At 38.7% G+C, this 20,954-nt stretch overlaps 1 protein-coding gene across 1 annotated transcript in view; it reads right to left on the reverse strand.

The window, feature by feature from the left end:
* Positions 1-20,954, reverse strand: part of GRIN2A (glutamate ionotropic receptor NMDA type subunit 2A) — a 128,712-nt gene that overhangs the window by 62,197 nt on the left and 45,561 nt on the right. Inside the window, exons 3-7 of the mRNA XM_019540093.1 lie at positions 15,750-15,955; positions 13,086-13,254; positions 12,803-12,956; positions 6,312-6,437; positions 2,610-2,839 (exon numbers count right to left, since the gene is read on the reverse strand). Of these exons, the coding sequence (XP_019395638.1) occupies positions 2,610-2,839; positions 6,312-6,437; positions 12,803-12,956; positions 13,086-13,254; positions 15,750-15,955 (885 nt within the window). The remainder of the gene's footprint in view (positions 1-2,609; positions 2,840-6,311; positions 6,438-12,802; positions 12,957-13,085; positions 13,255-15,749; positions 15,956-20,954) is intronic.

Raw genomic sequence — 20,954 nt, forward strand, 5'->3', positions numbered from 1 at the left:
ATACATCATGGCTGTGTTATTTTATAGAGTGTTACACACCCACACACAGCTAAAAAATAATATCACTATGATAGCCATGTTGATTATCATAGTCTTATCATACCCATGTTATTTTTTATTTAATGACAAAAAACTTGCATGTGTGTATCTCTCTCTCTCTACTACACACACACACACACACATATATAGGTTCATTTTATTGCACCAAAATAACATGGCCATGATAAATATTATATGTTATGAATATATGTGTTATAAATATTATATGTATGTGTATGTGTTTGTGTACACACATACACATATACATGCACATACACACACCTCTAGACTACTGATAAATTTATTTCAATTTAGTGAAATAAAGTGACATTTCAAAAATACTATTAGATACCCTGGATTTGTACAACTTGTTGTACACACACATGCACTTCTGTTACTCCATAATAATGGGAATGGATAAGAGCAACTGGACAACACTCACATCTGAACTCTCTTCACTCTCCTTTAATACCCACATATTCAGACACAAAAAGAATGTGGGTCTTCTTCCATCAGGCTACTTAAAAGGTACAGCATGCAGTTCACAATAGAAATATTATAACTGGAGCTAATTAGAATTCCAGCACAAACTTTTATTTGATAACTCTGAAAAGCCAGCTTGTCTAATAGTAAGCTAGAAGGGAGGATAGGGAGATAGGTGGGACAAAGAAAATTATTACTCCAGAGGCTGCTCATTCAGGAGGTCTCTTAACCTGTATTCTGGCAAAAACGAAGTATATCATATCTCTACGAAATACTAGTAAAATGGATACTACAAACATTTTTGCACCCAGAAATAAAGGCTACATTAAACAATGGAGGATGCAATGTCAAGGACTCAGGTTTTAGGAAATTCCAAAATTAAGTTTGATTCTGGAAGCCCCAAATTAAAATCACGTAGGCATGATAGAGCCTTTCACATACCAGTAAGAATATAGTTTTTTTCTATTGTTTCCTATAACCTAAGCCGTATTTCTTTAAAAGGGTTGTATTTGGTATAATAAGAAACAGCTATTCTGAATGTCAACTTTTTGTGCTTACTTTCTGTACTTTTATATAGATACGAGGCTTTACAAAGCATCTTAAATATAAAAGATGTTCAAAATATAATAGTTTCCTCTTTTATACTAGTCCCCTGAGTCACTATGAACAAGTTTCTGAACACGCACTTCCAGTACATGCAGTACTGGAACTTCTGATGCAACACAGATCACATGGATTTCAGAGATTCCTAAAGGTAAGGTAGCAGTAAAGGTCTCAGTACTGAGACCTAGAATAAGAAGCATCTGTTCAGCAAAAAATGGGTGAGAGGGAGGGTTATGCATTCCCTGGATTAGAAGATGTTGAGTCACGACTGAATGCTTAAAGAAGAATGTTTTTTTCTTGCCACCTGCTATCCTCTAAAATACATTACTGATGAAGCTAGCCTGAACAAACCCAATACCTGTCTAGGTTCATTCTATTGCACCAACAGTATTTACAAAGAAGCTTCACTTTTTAATTGTGACTGAAGGAAGACTGAAGGAAACAAAGACAATATGAAATGATACAAAGCTAGAGAGAGTGAAGGGATATGCAGGTTTTTTCACTGACTGAAACCAGGCCCATATACTTAGTTTGCACACACACATACAACACATGCGCATGCATGTGCCCCCCCCCCCACCATAAATTATCCCATAATGGGTCTTTAGCCCGCGCACTTTCAGAGGTGTTATTAAATTACTAGAGATTTTCTTTCAACTTGAAGACACCACCTCTTTAAAACAAGTTGGATTTTTATCCTTTTAATCTAATCTTGTTGAGGATCTGAAATCTCCAAAGAAAACCACTAATGACAACTCCCAGGTTATTGTGCTACTAGCATTACGGAATTATAGCAATGCCGAAAGAGCAGAAAGAGTCGGAGACAGAGACAAAGGGAGAGGAGAGGGGGACTAGAGAGGGTGGAGGAAGAAGGAGAAAGTATTTAACATGATTAGACTAATTTCCCCATAATTCAAACGGACTATTTTAACCCCTAACTGTTTAAAAATTTTAGAATCTGAACACAGATCAGAAATTGGGGGGGAGGGGGGAGACAGGGAGAGGACACAGAAGGATAGACAAATGAGTACGACTAGAAGAACAGTCTGAAATACTCATATTTTTTAGGATTTTTAGTGGCTTTAATACATTGGCTAGAAAAGATACAGCTCTTGACAGAAAGAGGATCTAAATTTTAAAATAAAAATACACTCAGCCAATGACCTTCATGCTTTTGAGCAATGCAAAAAAGACTAACTGGCATTTTCTAACTCAAGACTTTTTCATCTTGCTTGGGGGTTTTGTGTGACTAAAATCACTATTAATAGAGAAGTTAAAAACCCCACAGATGTAATGAAATCAACATCTGGTATCAATGTCTAAGCTCAGCAATATTTAAGTTAATTATTGTTTATGTTCTGCCAAAAAGAGAACCTGGAAGCTAAATCATGTCTATAATTTCATATCTGTGTTACACCCCTTGAAGGGCTTTCACCACCAGTGATTAACTAACTAGGAAGAATGGTAAGCTGGAGAACACCTACCTTTTTATCACTCAGCCCAGTCACCTGGTCAACAAATTCCTCCTGAATCATAAATGCAGCCAAGTTGGCAGTGTAACTAGCCAGGAAGATGACAGCGAAGAATGCCCAAACTGACACCATGATTTTACTGGTTGTTCCTTTGGGGTTTTGAACAGGCACAGAGTTATTAAATACCAGGCCCCAGAGCAACCACACGGCTTTCCCAATGGTAAAAGATGGTCCATGGGGAGCTGTAATTGCACAGAGCAGAGTCATTTAGTTTCACTTAAATTCAATTGGCATTAAAAGATAATACATGTTTAATGAAGTATTCTTAAAAATAGGTGGTTAAAAATTGTCAGTATTAATCTGCCCTATTCCTGATGGAGTACATTCACACTTTTAACTTCTCTATTGAATATTGTAATTGCAGTTATTTCCATATTTATTAAAACATTATTCCAACATTTTTCAAGGTGGAATATGCCAAAATCCATTTTAAATGGAAACTGAACAAGATTTGGATAAGAAGCAAAAAAATACTCTTTTTCTCCCACTAAAATGTATGCCACAGAATTTTCCCTATTACTAACCTATCAGCACCAGCAAAAACATGTAAAATGCAGTAAGTCCAGTCAGGTTAGTATTTTATAAATAAATATAAATAATTTTATCAAGCATTTTTTCCCCAAGTTTTTTTTTTAACTATGCTTCTTAGGCATAATGCACTTGGATATTAATTTCAACTAGTTAATTTGATTGGAAATCCTCTCTCTCCTTTAATTATTTATATTCAGAAAATTAAATTCTGAGTTTAATAGTTCATCTGCTTTTAAGTAAGTTTCCTTTCTAAATAATCATTAAGGCCTATATGCAACAAAATGTTTAAGTACATACTTGAGCACATAAGTCACTCTATTAGCTACAGAGGAACTAAGTACCTTATCAGAACCAAAAAAACACACATTCTTCATAAATGCACACAGTTAATTCCCATTGACTTGAATTGGAATGTATCAGGGAGAAAAAATTGACCCAAATAATCCCAGGGGTTTGTGTGTTTGTTTGCTTGTTTGTTTATCAGATTTTAATGTAAATCTTCATACAAGAGATGTACCACATGTGTTACACTTGTGTAACACAAGGCCAACATAGAACTGAGTCTCTGAAAGTAACAGACTTGAATAAGGAAGCATTGTGTCAATTTAAAAGGCATTTATTTGGAGAGCTTTATTACAGTAGGCTACCAGAAAATTAGATTTAATAGTATCTACTTAACTCACTCCTTACAGACCTGGTTTATAAGCATTACATTCTGTACAATGCAAGATTTCCTGTTGACAATTTTAAGTCCCTAAACAAAACAATATACAATATATATACAAGAAAGACAAGGGATATAAAAGGGATATCCTAATCCTACTCAGAGAATGTCCATACACTTAATTTATGCTCTTACTTTAATAGAAATCTGCTGTTAATTCAATGTTAATGTCTAATGTTACAGTACAACATGAAGACTAAAACTATCTGCTTCTCTGATTTTGGTGCCAGTTTGGAAGTAGTGCAACAAACTTACGGAGCTAGCTTCTGGTTTATGAAAGAACCTTTGAGCAGATATGATGGATAAAGTAGACTTTTTGCACAGTGGTGATAAGAAAAGCATAAACTGAGAAGACTGAGTATAAAAGCTGAAATTCTGGTGTTGTTCAAGGGGGTGGGTGACCAAAGGTCAACTATCATAAAGCCTAATCCTACAGAGTGTGTGTGTGTGTGTGTGTGTGTGTGTGTGTGTGTGTACTTGCATAATTTAACCATACTCACATCAGTGTGAACTGGCAAGATCTGGCTTAAGCTTTGCCTTCCTTTTTTAAAAGAGCAGTCCACTGTAGGGGGTCAGAGGAACCTCAAGGGATCATTTAATACACTACTCTGAGGCAGGCTCAAGCAAACGAAGACTACCTTAAATTAAAGGCTATGTAACGTGTTTTTAGATACCTGTGCTGATGGGGATTCTGCAGTCTCCACAGTTGGATGCTCCAGTGCCTAACTACCCTTAAGATTAGAATGATTTTTCTATTACCTAATATAAATTTTCATTGCTGCAAGCTCAACAAATTATTCCATGTTCTACCTTAGGTAGATATGGAGAACAACTGATCATCCTCCTCCTGAAGATGTATGATTTCCATTCAGTCTACACTTTCCCAAAATAAACAGAACCATTTTCATCTGTTTCTCATAATAGGGCATGATTGTCTTGTTTTTGTCTATATTCTCCTCAGTTTACCTATATCTTTCTTAATGGATGGTACACACAACTGGAACTACTTCTCATCAACTGAGGCCTCACCAGAATAATTATCTTCTACATAATATTCCTACAGATGCCTTTTTGGACTCATTTTATATTCAGTCTATAGTTTACTATAACCTTCATCTTTTCTTCAGTGTTTTTTCCTAGTTAGTTATTCCTCATTTTGTATATGTGCATTGAATTTATTCTTTGAAGTGTAGTACTTTCCACTTATTTTTATGAACAGATTAATGCTAAAAATTCTACATTCAATCATTTAGCTTTAGTAAGCAACAGTATCTTTATTAGAAAACAATGATATATGTTCTTGAATAATTAAATAAATGAAAAGTAATATCTCTCCAGCTCTACAGATGCAATTTTTCAAAAACATTAATTTTGGTTTAAGTAAGGTCAGTCTCATTTTAATGTTACATTAACAGTGAAAAACTTTGGTCATCGATAGATTTATGACTAGTACAGATCATTATTTTTTCTCTGAAAATAACAGACAGGCATAATACTGAATATACTTCAATATCTGATGAATTTTCAATCTACTCATATTGTTTGGATATTTGTGCGATTTACAACTTAATAAATTAAATTTTAAAGCTGAAAGTAAAATGATGAAGGCAGGTGCATACCACAGAAGATGAAATACTGATTATGGATGGCAACAATGCTACTAAGATAAATTTAGGGGTGTTGGTTGTAACCCTGTTGGTCTAAGGACATAGACAGACAAGGTTCTTTCGATAAATGTGATATCTTTTATTAGACCAACTAAATAGTTGGAACAATTTTTCCAAATATTTAGTTGGCCTAATAAAAGAACTTTTCTGACTAAGATAAATTATCATTTGATTTAATTTGTACATTCCCCAAAATTTGTTGCAGTGCATGTTCTGAAATAATATTCATATTTCTGGAAAGAAGACAAAGGTCATACAGCTGCATTTGCTAAACACTGGTCTTCCAAGCCCTCCACTGTAGGGCTGAATTCATTGCAAGAGAATCGTATATTTGTCAACAATTATTAGATACTGCTTAATGACCAGATTGTTAAGAGTCAGTGTACTGTTTTAAATGGGCAGAGCAGGCAATGGGAGTGTGGGGTGAAAGGAAAATGGAATCAGGCTCATGTGTATAGTTATAATTGGTTTCTCATTCCAGTTGTTTTCCACATTAATACTCTGTGTCTAATACAGTACATTGACCATCAAATTATTTCAATTCTCTATACCACAAATTATCTTTCTCAGTGTGTGTCAGTGAATCACAGGAACACATGCTCCCAAGCAGATAAATATTTAATTAATAAGTAAATACAGTTCTGCAGCTGCTCATATTATTTTAATCACTTTTAAATGGACTGGGGGGGTATCATTTTACAAAGTCCTTGATTTGGAAAACATAAAGCTTACCTTTCCCCTTTGCTAAGTTCCTGTTATATCCTACAGGGCTAAAGTACTCAAATATAAAGACAGCCATGGCGGACACAATGAGAAGCATCACAAACATCATCACCCAGACAGAAGCACTAAAAGGCTCTGCAGCAAAACAAACAAGAGAAACAGAAACACGGTTCATTAAATCAGTCACAGCACAACAAGAATTCTAATGTCCTGGGCTAGACAAGCCTAGCAACTCTCTTTAAATTGACTTTTAACAACCAAAACACTAGAAAACAGCTAATCAGCATCATATAAAGAGGTCAGTTTGACTGAAATACTGAGGAAAAGAGGGAGAACTGGTGACCAATCCCTGGTCACTTCTAGATAGACATAAGATAAAATCAATTAAGCATTCATCCTAGATATGAACTGAAATTCAAAATGGAAGACTGTACTCACATACTTCAGTGAACAATGCCTATGTTCATATTGATTGATAAGCATTCATTTGTTGCATCATGTGTAACCCTTTTTGGTTTTTAATTATATCAATATCTTGTCATTCTCTGTTTATATAACCAGTAATGTGTACATACACACACATCATCACAATGCCTAACCTTTCAACAAAGCAATTGAGTATTAATTAATTCAATAAATCAACTGAATATATACCTAAGTGACAGTGTTATACTAAATAAGGGCTGAAATGCCTATCCCTCTCTCTCTTTCATACATATAAATGTATTTGACAAACAGAAAGTGCTTGAAAAGAAGGAACTCAAAAATAACTACCTTGAGGAGTTTTAAGGAACACTTAACCACATTTATTTAGGAAATGATAGGTATTGCTATCTGAAGAACCAATACTCCTATTTACAACTTATCTCAAAGTGACCCTTCACTTCATTTATAGTATTGCTATGAGTCTATAGAAATATTAGGGCTTTGACACATCAAAAAGATTTAGGCTCTTTGCTGTAAGGGTAAGGTAGGACAGTTTATCTGGACACCTCTTATAAGGGTCTTGGAAAAGAACTTTTTGTGTTCCTTCTCCCTCTATTTCCACTAAGCGAGGTCTCTAATTGTTTCTACTTTATGCAAAAATATTCTTTATGCAAGGCATGTTTTTAGTCCCCCACATAAGTTTCTTAAGCAGCCCTTTCATGAAATACAGCAATGATCATGCTGAACTTGAATTACATGCTTTGAAAAAAATAGGACTGGGAAACCAAAGGAGCTTGAAATGACCATTATTAAATGAATTAAACTTAGAATTAAACAGGAATTAAACTTGCCAAAACAGAGGGATGTAGTTATAATATATATGGACATGAGAAGACAGCATCCTTTTTAAGCTTTAAAGTATTATTTCCTTCCAAATATTTCCTTGCCTGAACAAATGTTCTCTCTTGTTTTCTGCAGCCCTGTAACATTCTAATTCTGCCTATTACTGGAAGCAAAATTAGTGTAACAGCATGATAATAGAATATTTCAAAATAGGACAAAATCAGGACACATGGAAAGAGCTTGTTCTTCTGTCTTGTAAGACCCAAGAGATATTGCTTCTTAACTTGTTTTTTCTTTGAATTTAAATTAACAGCTGAACATTAACATTTGAAATATCCTAGTTACTACAAGAAAAATAGTATCAATTAGCATTAAAGACTTGGAAAAGCCATTAGATGATCTGGATTGGTTTAGTTTAAAGCAGGGATTGCCAACCGGTAACATACATGTCATAAGTAGGACAGGCAGACTCTCTCTGCGTGGCACATCACAGATTGCAGAAAGGGGCAGGCAGCAAAGGGCACGGAGCAGAAAGTAGAGCAGATGATCAGAGAAGAGCATAGTACAGGGAGCAGAACGTAGAGCAGCAGAGCAGGAAGGGGCACAAGGTAGGGAGCAGAAAGAAGACCAGCAGATCAGGTAGGGGTAGGGGATCGGATTGGGGAGGGTGCAGGACACATCTGTCAAAAAAGTTGGCCCCCACTGGTTTAGAATTTAGAAGTCAAGCAGGACTAGTAGTTGTTTTTGCAACAATTTGACAAATGGCTGAATGCTCGCAACATCAATTGCTCTTGATAGAATCTTGCCATTTTGAATTGAATTGGCTCAAACCCTTTAAACAGACATTCCTCTGGTTTTACATGCAATCTAGAACCCAAGTTTCAATTTGTTTTAAAGAAGGAGTTGAAGAGTGGGGTTGGGGTCCAGGTCAGGTCTTTTGTTTGTTTTTCTTAAAGAGGGGTTGGGTTCAGACCTATCTTTCAAGCAAATAGTTTGCCTACCCCAGAGTTTAGCAAGCAAAATAAAAGGAAACTTTTAAAAAGGAAACAGTTCAAAAGTTGACAGAGACATGGGAAACCCTTTTTCAAGAGCCAGGTTTGGTTAATAAGAAAGATTTCATTTACTCTGATATTAACTGGAGGAAAAACTAAATAAAATGTAAAAAGATTAAAAAACACACCCAAAAACTCTTTAAAGGAAGAGGAATACCATATAAATGAAAAGCATGCTGAATTTGGTTAAACTTAGTTATGATTCAGTCTGAAATATTGATGAGAGGAGATATACCTCAATTTTTAAACCTTTCTCTTAGAAATAGTGGAACATCTCAGAACTTTTCTAATAGAGAATAATGATATATAGAAAATAACTGAGACCGTCTACAGCATGACAGCTGAAATTAAAGTTGTCAGAATCTAAATAAGGCAAATGACAGGAAGACAATGCAACCAAACTGCCTTATAAACAGTAGTGAAAGCAGAATGTTTAAATAATATAAGAAGTTTGGTAATGAGTTTGAGAATTTAAAAAAATGAAGTGAGGCAAAATAAAAAAATTAATTAAAAAAGCAGAAGTAGCACTGAACAGCAAATATAGAATAAATCAAATAACTAAGTGGATATTCACATCCAGCATAGCTTAATAAAGCTGGTTCAACCCTGTTTTCTGCAGCATGTAAAACAGTACAGAAGAGGCCGTAGGCAAGCACCAAATATTAAACAACTGTCAACCCCAAAATTACAGGAAACAATTAATAACAATTTGTTAGTATTTCTAAATTAAGGTATAATTTGCATAATTTGTTTGGAAATTGAGAGCATAGGTCATTGAAAGGGATTTGTTTAACTGTCTTAGGTTGTCTCAGAAATAAAAACAAGGGGAAAAATGCCAGAGAGAATGTAATTTACCTATGAAAGCAGGTACCTGGGGTCACCCTGGCTCATGGGAGGGAATCCAGGTGGCTAGGGGTTCTGGCAGAATTAATTAATTATCAGAGAACATTATCAGCTACAACAGCCAAAAAAAAGCCAATAGCTGATAATGTTATTTTTCCTTTTATTGGTGCCAATCCAATATGTAACTGATACATTGGTGTACCTCTAGCTACAACATCACTCTTACACTTAACAATTAATTTAAATACATTAATAACATTAATTTAAATGCTTTTTATACCTGTTCATATTATACAGCCTATTTAAATTTCAACTGGCAGTTGCATTTCTGTATAGGAAAATCAAATTGGGTCTCAGAAGTTTATTAGGACAACTTCAAAACTTATGTCATGGGACAGAGCTTTCTATGAAAAGGCCATCTTAGCTTTCAAAGTTGCATATGTGCCAAATAAATTTTTGTGTCGAGTTTTCAGAAGATAAGTAAAGTGGATAGTAAAATATATGGACACATGCAACATCTTCAGGAAAAACAGTATGAGTTTAAGTGATATTTTCTATGTGGAATGACTTTACTTTCAGTACTGAATGAAAATAATTGGTGGGAAGATTTGGATAACTCAATGATTTATTGGAATAGAAAATATGAATCCAGAGCAGAGGTGGGCAAAATGCAGCCCGCGGCCAGATGCGGCCCACCAAGCCATTCTATCTGGCCTGCGGTGGCAGCAAGGAGGGCATGCCATAGTGACTCACTCCAAGGCTCTCCTGGAAGACTAGGGCTGGGCAACCCAAGTGACAGCAGGGGGTTGGTGGCATGTGCCTGACAGCCAATCAGGGATGGCCCCACTTCTTGGCTGCCCTCGGGCCAGCCCTCAGCAATCTCCAGCAGGCTGGAAGGCTTGTGGGAGCACCCCCAGCTTCTGGTCTTGGCCAGTGCAGGCAGCTATGTCCCCCTCAGCCAAAGGGCAACTGTGTGTTCCATTCACTCCCGATCCAAGCTACACAGCTTAGAGAAACTCACATAGATTGGCTTAATTCTGCTTCAGGCTTTTTAAATGTCTGTACCTAGCCCTGGTGATCTAAAGCTACTATGCTATTATACGGTAAGGCATATAATAAACTGCATCACTGCTGTGTCTGTTGTGACTGAGGTGTCTAAAATACTGAATTCTTTCCCGAGTTACCTGGAAATTTATGGTTTGTACTTCTGCATAAATCCTAATAATATCGGTACTGAAATTGCTGTATTCCCATCCCTTCCCAGTGTACAGCAGTCTGCAAACCCTGCCGATTGGGATGTACTAGTGAACTGTAAGGAGGTAAAATATTTTAAAGAACACTGTGGCCCAGGAAGTGGTGTGGAAAATACCTCATTGAAATTTTAAGTGACACTTTCTGATGGATTTTGTAAGACAGCTCCAGGTCTCCTCAGCTACAATTAAGTTTAGTTTAGCCCCTATAAATGGAAACATTAAGGAAGAGCTAAAAGCAAATGGGGAGAAGAATAAAAGGGGAAAGAATAAGACAAAAAAGAATGTCAGAAAAGTAAGGGGAAGAGGAAGAGAAAGAGAGAGAGAGAATAGGAATGCTTCCTCAAGCCCCATGTTGAAACCCACCACTGCAACACCCAGAGGCGCAGATAAAAAATTGACTCAGAGTTGGTCAAAATAATGGTGTCCTGTATATTATTCAGGGAAAGATACTCAGGAAATAATACTGAACTTTTAGGCTAAGTACAGATATTTAAAAAAGCCTGAGAAAGAATTGATCTAAATTCTGTGGTCTTCTGTAAGTGGTATAGGTTAGAGCTATAGTGAACAGAACACGAGTTTGACCTTTGGTGGGGGGGTGGGGGGGAGCATGCACTGGCCAAGGACAGGAGGTTGAGGGCACTCCTGCACACCTCCCAGCATGTCCCGTACGCTCCCCAGGCTGCCAGACATTGCTGAGCACAGCTGAATGGCCAGGTCATCCCTGGCTGGCTGCTGGGCATGGGAAAGCTTTTCCCCCTCCCCCTGCTGCAGGGCCACAGGCATTTCTCAGCTGCAGGCAGGCAGTGCAGGGGGGTGAAAAGGGAGGCGTCTTTGTCTCTGCTTCAACCCTATCATAGATCACCCCATGATGTACATGCAGACCTGAAACAGAGCCCAGGAGAACCTGGGCAACCAGGCATAGGCCCATGGAGCCTAACTTGGCTGCTGGGCACAGATGAGCGTTCCCCTCACCCTTTGCACTGCCTGCCTGCAGCTGACAGATGACATGGTGAGAGAGGGGGAAAGCTCACCTGTTGCTAGCAGCCTGGTTGGGCTCTTGGAGCTGCACATGCTCATGGGGTTCTCTTGGGCTCACTGAGGTCCATGCATATATCATAGGGTGCTTCGTGACCGGGTTTATGCAGGGACACAGATAACTCCATTCCCTCCCACGCTTCCTGCCTGTGGCTGATTGCTGGCTGGAACCAAGAGGCGGGGCTCTGGAAAGGGGCTGTGCTGACTTGGTTCTGTGACAGTTTGGGGGCGGGGCCCACTGGACACTCAGCTGGAGCAGCCAAAAGTGGGGTGAGTGCTAGCATACCTCCCGGCAAGGGGAGGCTAGTGAAGGGCTGCAAACGAACCTGGGATGCTCGTGGACAGCAAGGCAACCTAACTTGAATCAATAGGGACCCGGTTCTGAAATTCGATGCACCAGTCTAACCTAGATCAATAAAATTTGAGTGCACATCAATCCAGATCTATCTTAAACTTGGCTCTGCCTTTTTAGACCAGCCTATGTGTGCCAAACTTGTGTTCTGTTACGGGTTTAGAACAGTTTCTGATCACTTAGACCAGTAATAGTATAATGTCTGTGTCTGGTCTTAAAGCCAAGTGCGTCTGTTGCCAATAGGCAGATGTACACTCACTGAAAAAAATCTAATTTTTATTATTTTTTCTGCTTACAGCACAGTTTTCTTTTACTTTGTGAACACATTGTTGATTAGCAAAGGAACATTTTTTTAAATTATGCACTTAAGTACTAATTTTCATATGGGCAGAGCATAATATCTTTATGAGGTAGTGCTTTAGAGAAGAATTTTTTTGGAAAAGTTGTTCATGATGAAATCTTAATCATTTAGATCCCAGTTATTTCACCTTAAACTACTAGTTTTCTCTGTGCTGTGCTATGCACCTTACTCACATTAATAGATAGGCCTGCTGTCCAAACAATCTAAAGTTTAATTCAAAAATGGACAGAAATGTGTCAGAGAAAACATCTATACACTATACAGGTTAACAAAGAGTGAAGCCTGTCAAAGTCTAAAGCAATACAATTAAGTGATTTGGAAAGGGAAAACCATACCTAGAAATGCAGATGGAGAAACAGTGCCATTACTCCGTGAAACCATGACACTAATTCCAGTCTCAACAAACGGCACTGAAAAGTCAACCACTTCTGAACGTTCTTCATTGATAGTGAGAGAACCTACAGCCATAACTGCCCTTTGATAGACCACCTAAACAAGGAAAAGGAACAAGAAGAGAGAATAATTTTACTCACTGATGAAACATCATGTCCCCAGATAAATTTAAAATACATATTGCCAAGTTTTTACTTAAGAGCTCTTTTACCTAACAGAACTTACTTCACCAATCATTCCATTCCATACATTATTGACTTTTTTGCCATGCTTCCCATTGGTCACAAGGTACAGGTCATATGTGAACTTCACAGTTTTAGATAACTTCTTCAGAATGTCAATGCAGAATCCCTTGCAGCACTTCTTTACATTCATTCCTTCGTTAGTTGAGTTGCTGTCAACAGAAGAGAAAGAGACAACCAGTCTTGTGAAAAAAAACAGGGTATTTCGTATGAAAAAGGTTCACTGTACTGATCAGCTGGGAGATGGAGGCAAAGGGGAAGTAAGTGTGATATCTATATGGGGTTAAAAAATAATATTCTTCTTTCTCCTGTATTAATATATTCCTTCAGAGCACGATTCACAGTATTTATAAATGAAGGAGACATTCTACATATAATCAAATAAATAATAAAACAACAATATAAATAGTATAATAAGTATTACAAAGAGAATCCATTAGGAATAGGTGGGATTGTGTGGCAGCACACTGCTGTGAAATAACTCCAAAAGTACCAGAACCAATTTCACAAGGCACAGACAGTTATCTACACTGATGAAAATGGCCCTGGACCCTGTTTAAAACTCACCAATTGTACCTAAAACAAAATACTCTTAATAGAAAAGGACCTTTAACATGTTAAGCTAATTCAGTGATAAATGAATAACCTAATCAAGTCTAAGTTGTCAGAACATGAGTACAAGTGACTTAAATCAACCTTTTACCATATTGAGAAGAACACTGCAGGGGCCCAGAAAACAGTTATAGCCCAAGATTTATTGTTTGAATTAGTCTTTTTAACTTTCCATCTTGACTACTTAGCAGTTAAGAAATTCTCCAGCATGACAGTTGTACGAAGTCATTGCAGTCAGTAGTGCTACACTGACACCAAGGGCAAAATTCTTGCAGTTCCAAAAGGCAGCTCTCCACCTTGGTAGTCTGCCCCTTTGAAATACCACAACTCTCAGTGACACCAAATAAATTCTGCACATTGAGAGAAAGCAGACTATGAAAACCACGAGCATCCCTAGGGATCTAAAAAGAGAATGTTTTGCTCACTTGAACACATATTGCATGACCATGATATGTATTCAGTGCGCGCGCACGCACACACACACACACACACACACACACACACACACACACACACACACACACACATATATATAGCTCAGGGTCTGATCAAGGGCTATTAAAAGTAAACCAAAAAGCTTCCCTGAGCTTTAATGGCTTTGTATCAGGGCCTATCATACCAATATTATACACATTGCTTAACTCTCAGAACACTTGAGGGAAGGAGGTACGGTCTTCTGTCATTATATTAATTTAACAGATAAGCAGACAGACACAAAGTGTGCCTACAGATGTTCAGGGCTCCACTCTAACTCATGGCTCTGTCCCACACCCCCTCACCCTCAGCTTTGGCCATTCAAAGCAGCCACAGTTCTGCACTCCTGCTCACTCTTCCCTACCCCAGTTCTTGTCCTTGTGAGAAATTAACACAGGAGGGAAAACAAATTCCCTGAGGTACTCTGCTTTAGAGTGCCTTAATCTAATATTTCATTTGACCAGGGTCCACTGTTCACATGTTCAGCCATTTTAAAAGCATTTTGCAGTGCAGCTGTAGAGTGCTTTCAGGGACCCAGTCGTGTGAAAAATGTCACTTGTGTGAGCACCCAAAATGGACCAGGGCTTGATCCATTTACTGAAGTCAATGAGAATTTTCCCACTGACTTCAGTGGACTAGCCCTAAATGACTACCCAATAGTGCAGAACAAGTAAATACTTTGGAAATAAAAATCAAGGGACATTTTTATAACCAGTGTGTCACACATTCCATCTCAGAAAGCTTTGTCTTACTAAATATCAAACATAATTTTTTTTTCAGTAGCTACCATTCTCAAACTATTGACAGTTTAGGAAATAAAGAAAATTTCACCATGGTTAGATACAGAGTAAATGCTTGTTAAAGTATCATTTGTTTTAAAATATGGAATCTACTTCTATACAACATGTACAACTAAAACTTTAGGACTGATTATTCACTGTTATTATCCAGGAACTGAATTAACATGCATCAATTTATAGTTGTATAAAGTTAACTAAAATTAATGGGACATTTATAAACTTAACATTTGTCTGCTCTGACATGCCAGAGACCCAGCGTGTTGGAGCAGACTCAATTAACCAAGTCTGGTCTGCATGAGAGCTGATGTGCCCGGTGGGGCATTGATACATTTGTATAAATGGTGAGATGTGCATCAGTGCTGAGAAAATGGCGGCAGTGCACTTTTGAACTAACATCTTCAATGCGTTTTAGCTCAAAGCTTGCTCTCACCATTTTCTCAGTGCTGTCGCACATTTCGCCATTTAAACAAACGCATGCGATACAGCACCAGGCGCTTTTAAAAGCACCTGGCACTGTGGCATAAGCATGTGTACAAATGTCCAAAGTGTGTATCAGACCAACTTGTAGAAATGAAAAATATGTACTAAGATAGAAATGAGAGAAAGGGGGAATACAGAGGGAAAAGGAAAAAAGGAGATGAGAACAAATGGAAATATAGTGAAGAAAAAAATACCAAGACGAAAGACATGATTAACCAAAAGTAAAGCTATCCCTACGATGTGTCCTAGAGAAATATGTTACACAGTAAATTTTTACTTACTTAATTTTGACAAATTTGTGGCATGGCACCGTGTTTTTCACACAAGATTCTGTCAAAGGATCCACATCTTCAACTACAACAAAGGGGGCCTCCTCCAAGGTAACAATACTCAAGTGGTTGTCATCTGGATCGCTGTCTATAAAAGAACTAAATCTTGGCCATACGGAATACTTCAGGCTTAGTGTCTTGTTCTCCCATTTGCCCACCTGAAACATGAAGATACATACACTGCTGACATCTGCTAGCTCATAGTTGTCATTATTAGAGATGTAACATTTAGAGTACTGGCCAGAGCTACACCAAACTATATTGGGAAGGTTGTTGACTTAATGGTTTCTTCTCAAAACTGATTTAGAAATACCCAGCTGACACTTAGAAACCACAATAAGTCAAGTTAATTGAGCAAACATGATTTTAAGAGGCAAAACATACATGAGCATCTTCCAGTTTCCCATAAGAAAACTAGTTTCTACTATATATCCTCGAGTTACAATGAAATCAAATCTTTAATGAATAATATTTACATCTGCAATCAAAACCTTGATTAAAATGTCTTCAGAAAGAAATTTTTGTCTGGTGATTTTATGCAATGGCAGTTGGCAAAATAATCACCATTTTATTCATCTCTCCTTTTACCCATCTCCAGCAACTTGTTTACCAAACCACGATAACTAACATTTTTATTAAAACATCAACTTCTAGGTAACAAATTAATAAAAACAGGCTAAATGACCTTAGTGAAACTTTACAGCTAGTTCAAGCCAGTTTTTAGGTCAATCCAAATATTAACTGAAACTTCATTTTTGCAGTTGTATTAACTCATCAGAATATTACTTCTGTGTTTACTGGGCTCAGAAGTTCAGAATCATTTATTAATTTCAGTTTTAAGAGCTGACTGAAATAAAGTGCCAAGCATTTCATTTTGTTCTATGACCTGTTAAAATTGGCCAAGATCTAATTTTGTATTTGACAAGCAAATTACAATGGTGCATATTTTATTTCTCATTAGAAATAATTTATTCTACATAGTTTCAGTTAAAGTATAATAACCTTAAAAAGTCAGCAAGTAAGCAAAGTCTCTCAATTTAGAGTGAATAATATAAATAATATCTTCCCCACCCCCCACCTCCCTTTTAGGCCTTTTTGGAAAGCAATCCATATTTTACATTGATATTTTGTTTTACATATTTGTCCTCACTCTGTTCTCCTGTTTCTATAATCTTTCTTGCCATGGGTGTCTGGTGCCTCTTGAGTCGGGGTGGGGGGTGGGGAGAGGAGGCACATACCTCCCCTTACACCTGTTAGCGACCGGGGCGGGTCCCCCAGCGCCCAATCAAGCGGCCAATTTCACTCACCATAAAAGCAGCCGCGCTGCTTCCAGAACTCCGGTGGTCACTTCCAGAAGCAGAGCAGCTGCTTTTGCTGGTGGTCCTGCTCTGTGACTGGCACTCGCAGGGGGGTACTGGTGCTCCCACCTGCCCCCCTGCCTGCTGGCTAAACAGGGATCACAGCCAGACAGGGGGCACACCAGCACGCTCTGATTCCTGCATTAATAGCTCTGATCATGATCTAACTTACATTAGTTTTACATCTCCATTGTTGCATTGACTTCAGAAGGCTTAACTTCATTTTGAAACAGTCATTGAGATTAGTATCTCAGCAAACAATACCATTCTCCACTCACCCAAAACTGCCTTTGTGGCACAGTGGAGGGCATCTGGGGATAGTGTGGTACCGACGTTCCCACTATCCTCATCTGGGGATAAATGTCTCATCACTGATCCCTCAGGAAAACTCCCTGGATTTGATCTTCCCCAATGGACTGCCTAAGACTATCACAAGGAAATTACGACTGCCTCCTTTAACCAGGAAGCATCACTCAAAGAGCAACTGCAGTCATGAATCCAAGAATACAGATGGATTCACTGTTAGCTTTCACTGTTTGCTGGAACTGTCACTGACATCCACTAGACTGCTACAGAATCTGCCTGTTGGTCACCACTGATCAATGGCTTTATGAAGAAAATGATTAACAAACAGCAAATATTTCTTCAATAATTTCTAAACTTCCTCTAGCATTCCCTCTTCAGATTCTGTGCAACTTCTTTGCCTCTGTAAATGAGCATTTTCTCGAGCTTTACAATTACAGTGCTTATAAATAAGTTATCAAGCTATTTGACAGACATTCCAGGACTTTTTACAATCCTCGAGTAATTTAGCTAAGCCAGTTTGTAATACAATCATGAGTCTGACAACTATTTGCCTTTCCAGAAAAACAGGTTAAAACCAATGGTGCAATGTGTCATGGCAAGCTCATGAAAGCAAAATAATTAGTGGTAATTCACATTAGCACTTGAAAGACTACTAATGCTACCTTTTTGCCAGCCTTAAAAGGAGCTAAATAGTTCCAGGAGCAATCAAGGTCAAATTATAAATTGAGAAATGGCAATAGTGGGAATAAAACTCACAGTTTGAAGTATCACTTTCACATGAATTACTTGGTTTCAGAGCCATGCATTTGACCATATACAGAGCTGGAATCTACAGACCCAGAATCTGCAGTCTACAGCCCTGAAGAACCAAGAGATGGAGTGCAAGAGATGGACTGCCCATTCATGTCATGGGCTTGTCTTGACGTAAATCAACTGACATAAGACTTTTGCCCATTTAACAAACTATGACAAGCTGAAAAATCACACCCCTAACCTTGAGAACTGCACGGAGAGGGTTTTTAGAAAAAAATGGGACTGTTATGAGTTTGTAGACAGCAATAGGCAAATGTATCCACCAAGACCCTTTTGCAACACAGGTGGCATTCCATTCATTTAGCCATTGCTGCTGTAGCCTCCTCATAAGCTTTTTCATTCAAACAGGTCAATCTGTGACATTCCTAACAAAGTCAGAGCATGCAACATAAGTTAATGTTACTCTGATAATTCCTGCTAACTTTTCAAACCATGAATTATAATATTCTGGAAAGATATATGACATTCTACTAATTATTTTAATGTCATAATGTCCTGAAGCACTTCAAATATCTATGGTGTTAAGTTATGAGCCACAGTCCCAAATTCCCAAAGCATTTAAAATCTATGCCTTGAATCAGTAAAGCACATGAACAGAGTCCTATTGAGGGCAGCATTTAAGCAATGACCTCTCCAATCACAGTTCCATTCAACTTTTATGTTTCTGATTTCTCAAGATACATGGGGACTAGCAAATCAATAGGACTCCTTGTTGAATTTTGAAAATAGGTATAATGGACGCTGATCTTCTATACATTATAGGAAGGATGTTCAAAGGATCCATGTGGATTTAGGCTAAAAACAAGTGGGATTTCTCCCTGGACAGAGCCTTTTATTCTGAGATCCTACAAATGAACAAACTCATTGTTCAACTTTAAGAATTTATGAAGTACTGAGATAACTTGTCTTTCCCCTAGACAATCTAGGTTATTTCAAGTGAATTACCATTCAAACTTCGACTCTCCCTGTGCCTGTTTTGATGCAAGTCAGCCTGAGACAATCAGAGCAGGGCTAAACTCCACATCTGATTTTATCCTTAGCTTCCCACCTCTAAACTAATGGGAGCTCCAAATTGTACTTTGAGAGTTCCAACCTGAAACTCAACCAAAACGTGAGGCTTGTGCAAATAGGGAACTACTCAATTCAGATTTGGATGATTCAGATGTCAGAGACTCGATTCAGAGATCCAAATCATTTTTCCGATTTGATTCGGGCAAATCGCTTCGGAAGATTTGGAGCCGATTCAGACATTCAGCCACAGAGTATAATGGGGAATCAATGAAATATCTATAACTTTGTTGTCTTTTAACTGATTTGGATGAAACCTGCACAGCTGGTAGCATCCTCTGAGAGCATGACATGTGCCAAGTTTCAAGGTGACAGGTGCAGGGGTTCTGAGACACTGCACCTCAAAGTCCTAAAAGCAAAATTCATGTCCATCTGTGTTACGCCTCAGTGGGTGAAAACTGCAGGGATGGTAGCTCTTGCCGAGGCCACAAAGCCAGCTAAGTTTCAAAGAGATAGGTGCAGGGGTTTGGGGAAACTGTACGTCAAACTGTGGACAAGCAAAACTCGTGACATGGGTGACACTGTGTGTTAAGGCACAGCAGGGTGAAAGCTGCAGGCCTGCTAGCCCCTGGTGAGGCCACAAAGCATGCCAACTGTCAAAGAAATAGCTGCAGGAGCTTCTGGTTTCAAGGGTCCTGCACCTCTAGCTGCTGACAGCCAAAACTCATGTCATGGGTGCTTGTGCAACTGTGTCTGTCCTGGGCACAGAGGGGGGTGAAGGGAACTACTGGAGGCCTGGCTGCTAGGACCTACTGCAGCCAGTAGGTCTACTAGGACCTACTACAGCCACAAAGTCTGCTAGCTGTTAAGGAGACAGATACAGGGGGGTTCTGGGGCCCTGCTGACAGGCAAAACTCATCACATGGGTGCTCATGCAACTGACTGTCTCTGTCTTGGAGCAGAAGCAGTTCCTGGCTCTGTACTGATTCTTTCTTCTCCTTAGTCTGTGGTTTTGTAGGTGTTAATCATTGCTCATTAACAAATTATCCTCACTAGCTACTGTGTATTGAGATGGTCCCTGAGTGAATCATGATTGATTGGTAACACAGTAGCTTAGTAGCTAGGCCTGCAGTAGTCCCCTCCCCCCGACACATATGTGCAGACGAACACACGTGCAAGAATGTGTGTTTTCTGTGCCACAAATATTTTTGTGCTGCTACTTTGTGCCCTTCCACACATAGTTTCATAGCTGGTAGGGTCGGAAGGGACCTGAGCAGATCATCAAGTCTGACCCCCTGCCATGGGCAAGAAAGAATACTGGGGTCAAATGACCCCAGCAAGGTGTTCATCCAGCCTCCTCTTAAAGACCCCCAGGGTAGGAGCCAGCACCACCTCACGTGGAAGTTGGTTCCAGATCCTAGCCGCCCTGACAATGAAAGGCATCTCCTGATGTCGAGCCTGAATCTACCCTCTGCCAGCTTGTGACTGTTATTTCTAGTCACTCCTGGTAGTGCTTGGGGGAACAGGGACTCCCCCAATGCCTGCTGGTCCTCTCTGACTAGTTTGTAACGGGCCACTAGATCCCGCCTCAGCCTACTCTTGTGGAGGCTGAACGGGTTCAGGTCCCTAAGCCTCTCCTCGTAGGGCCTGCCCTGCTGCCCCCGTTCATGCG

The sequence above is a fragment of the Crocodylus porosus genome, unplaced genomic scaffold, assembly GCF_001723895.1.
Source record: "Crocodylus porosus isolate Cpor-Errol unplaced genomic scaffold, CroPor_comp1, whole genome shotgun sequence".
NCBI lineage: Eukaryota > Metazoa > Chordata > Crocodylia > Crocodylidae > Crocodylus > Crocodylus porosus.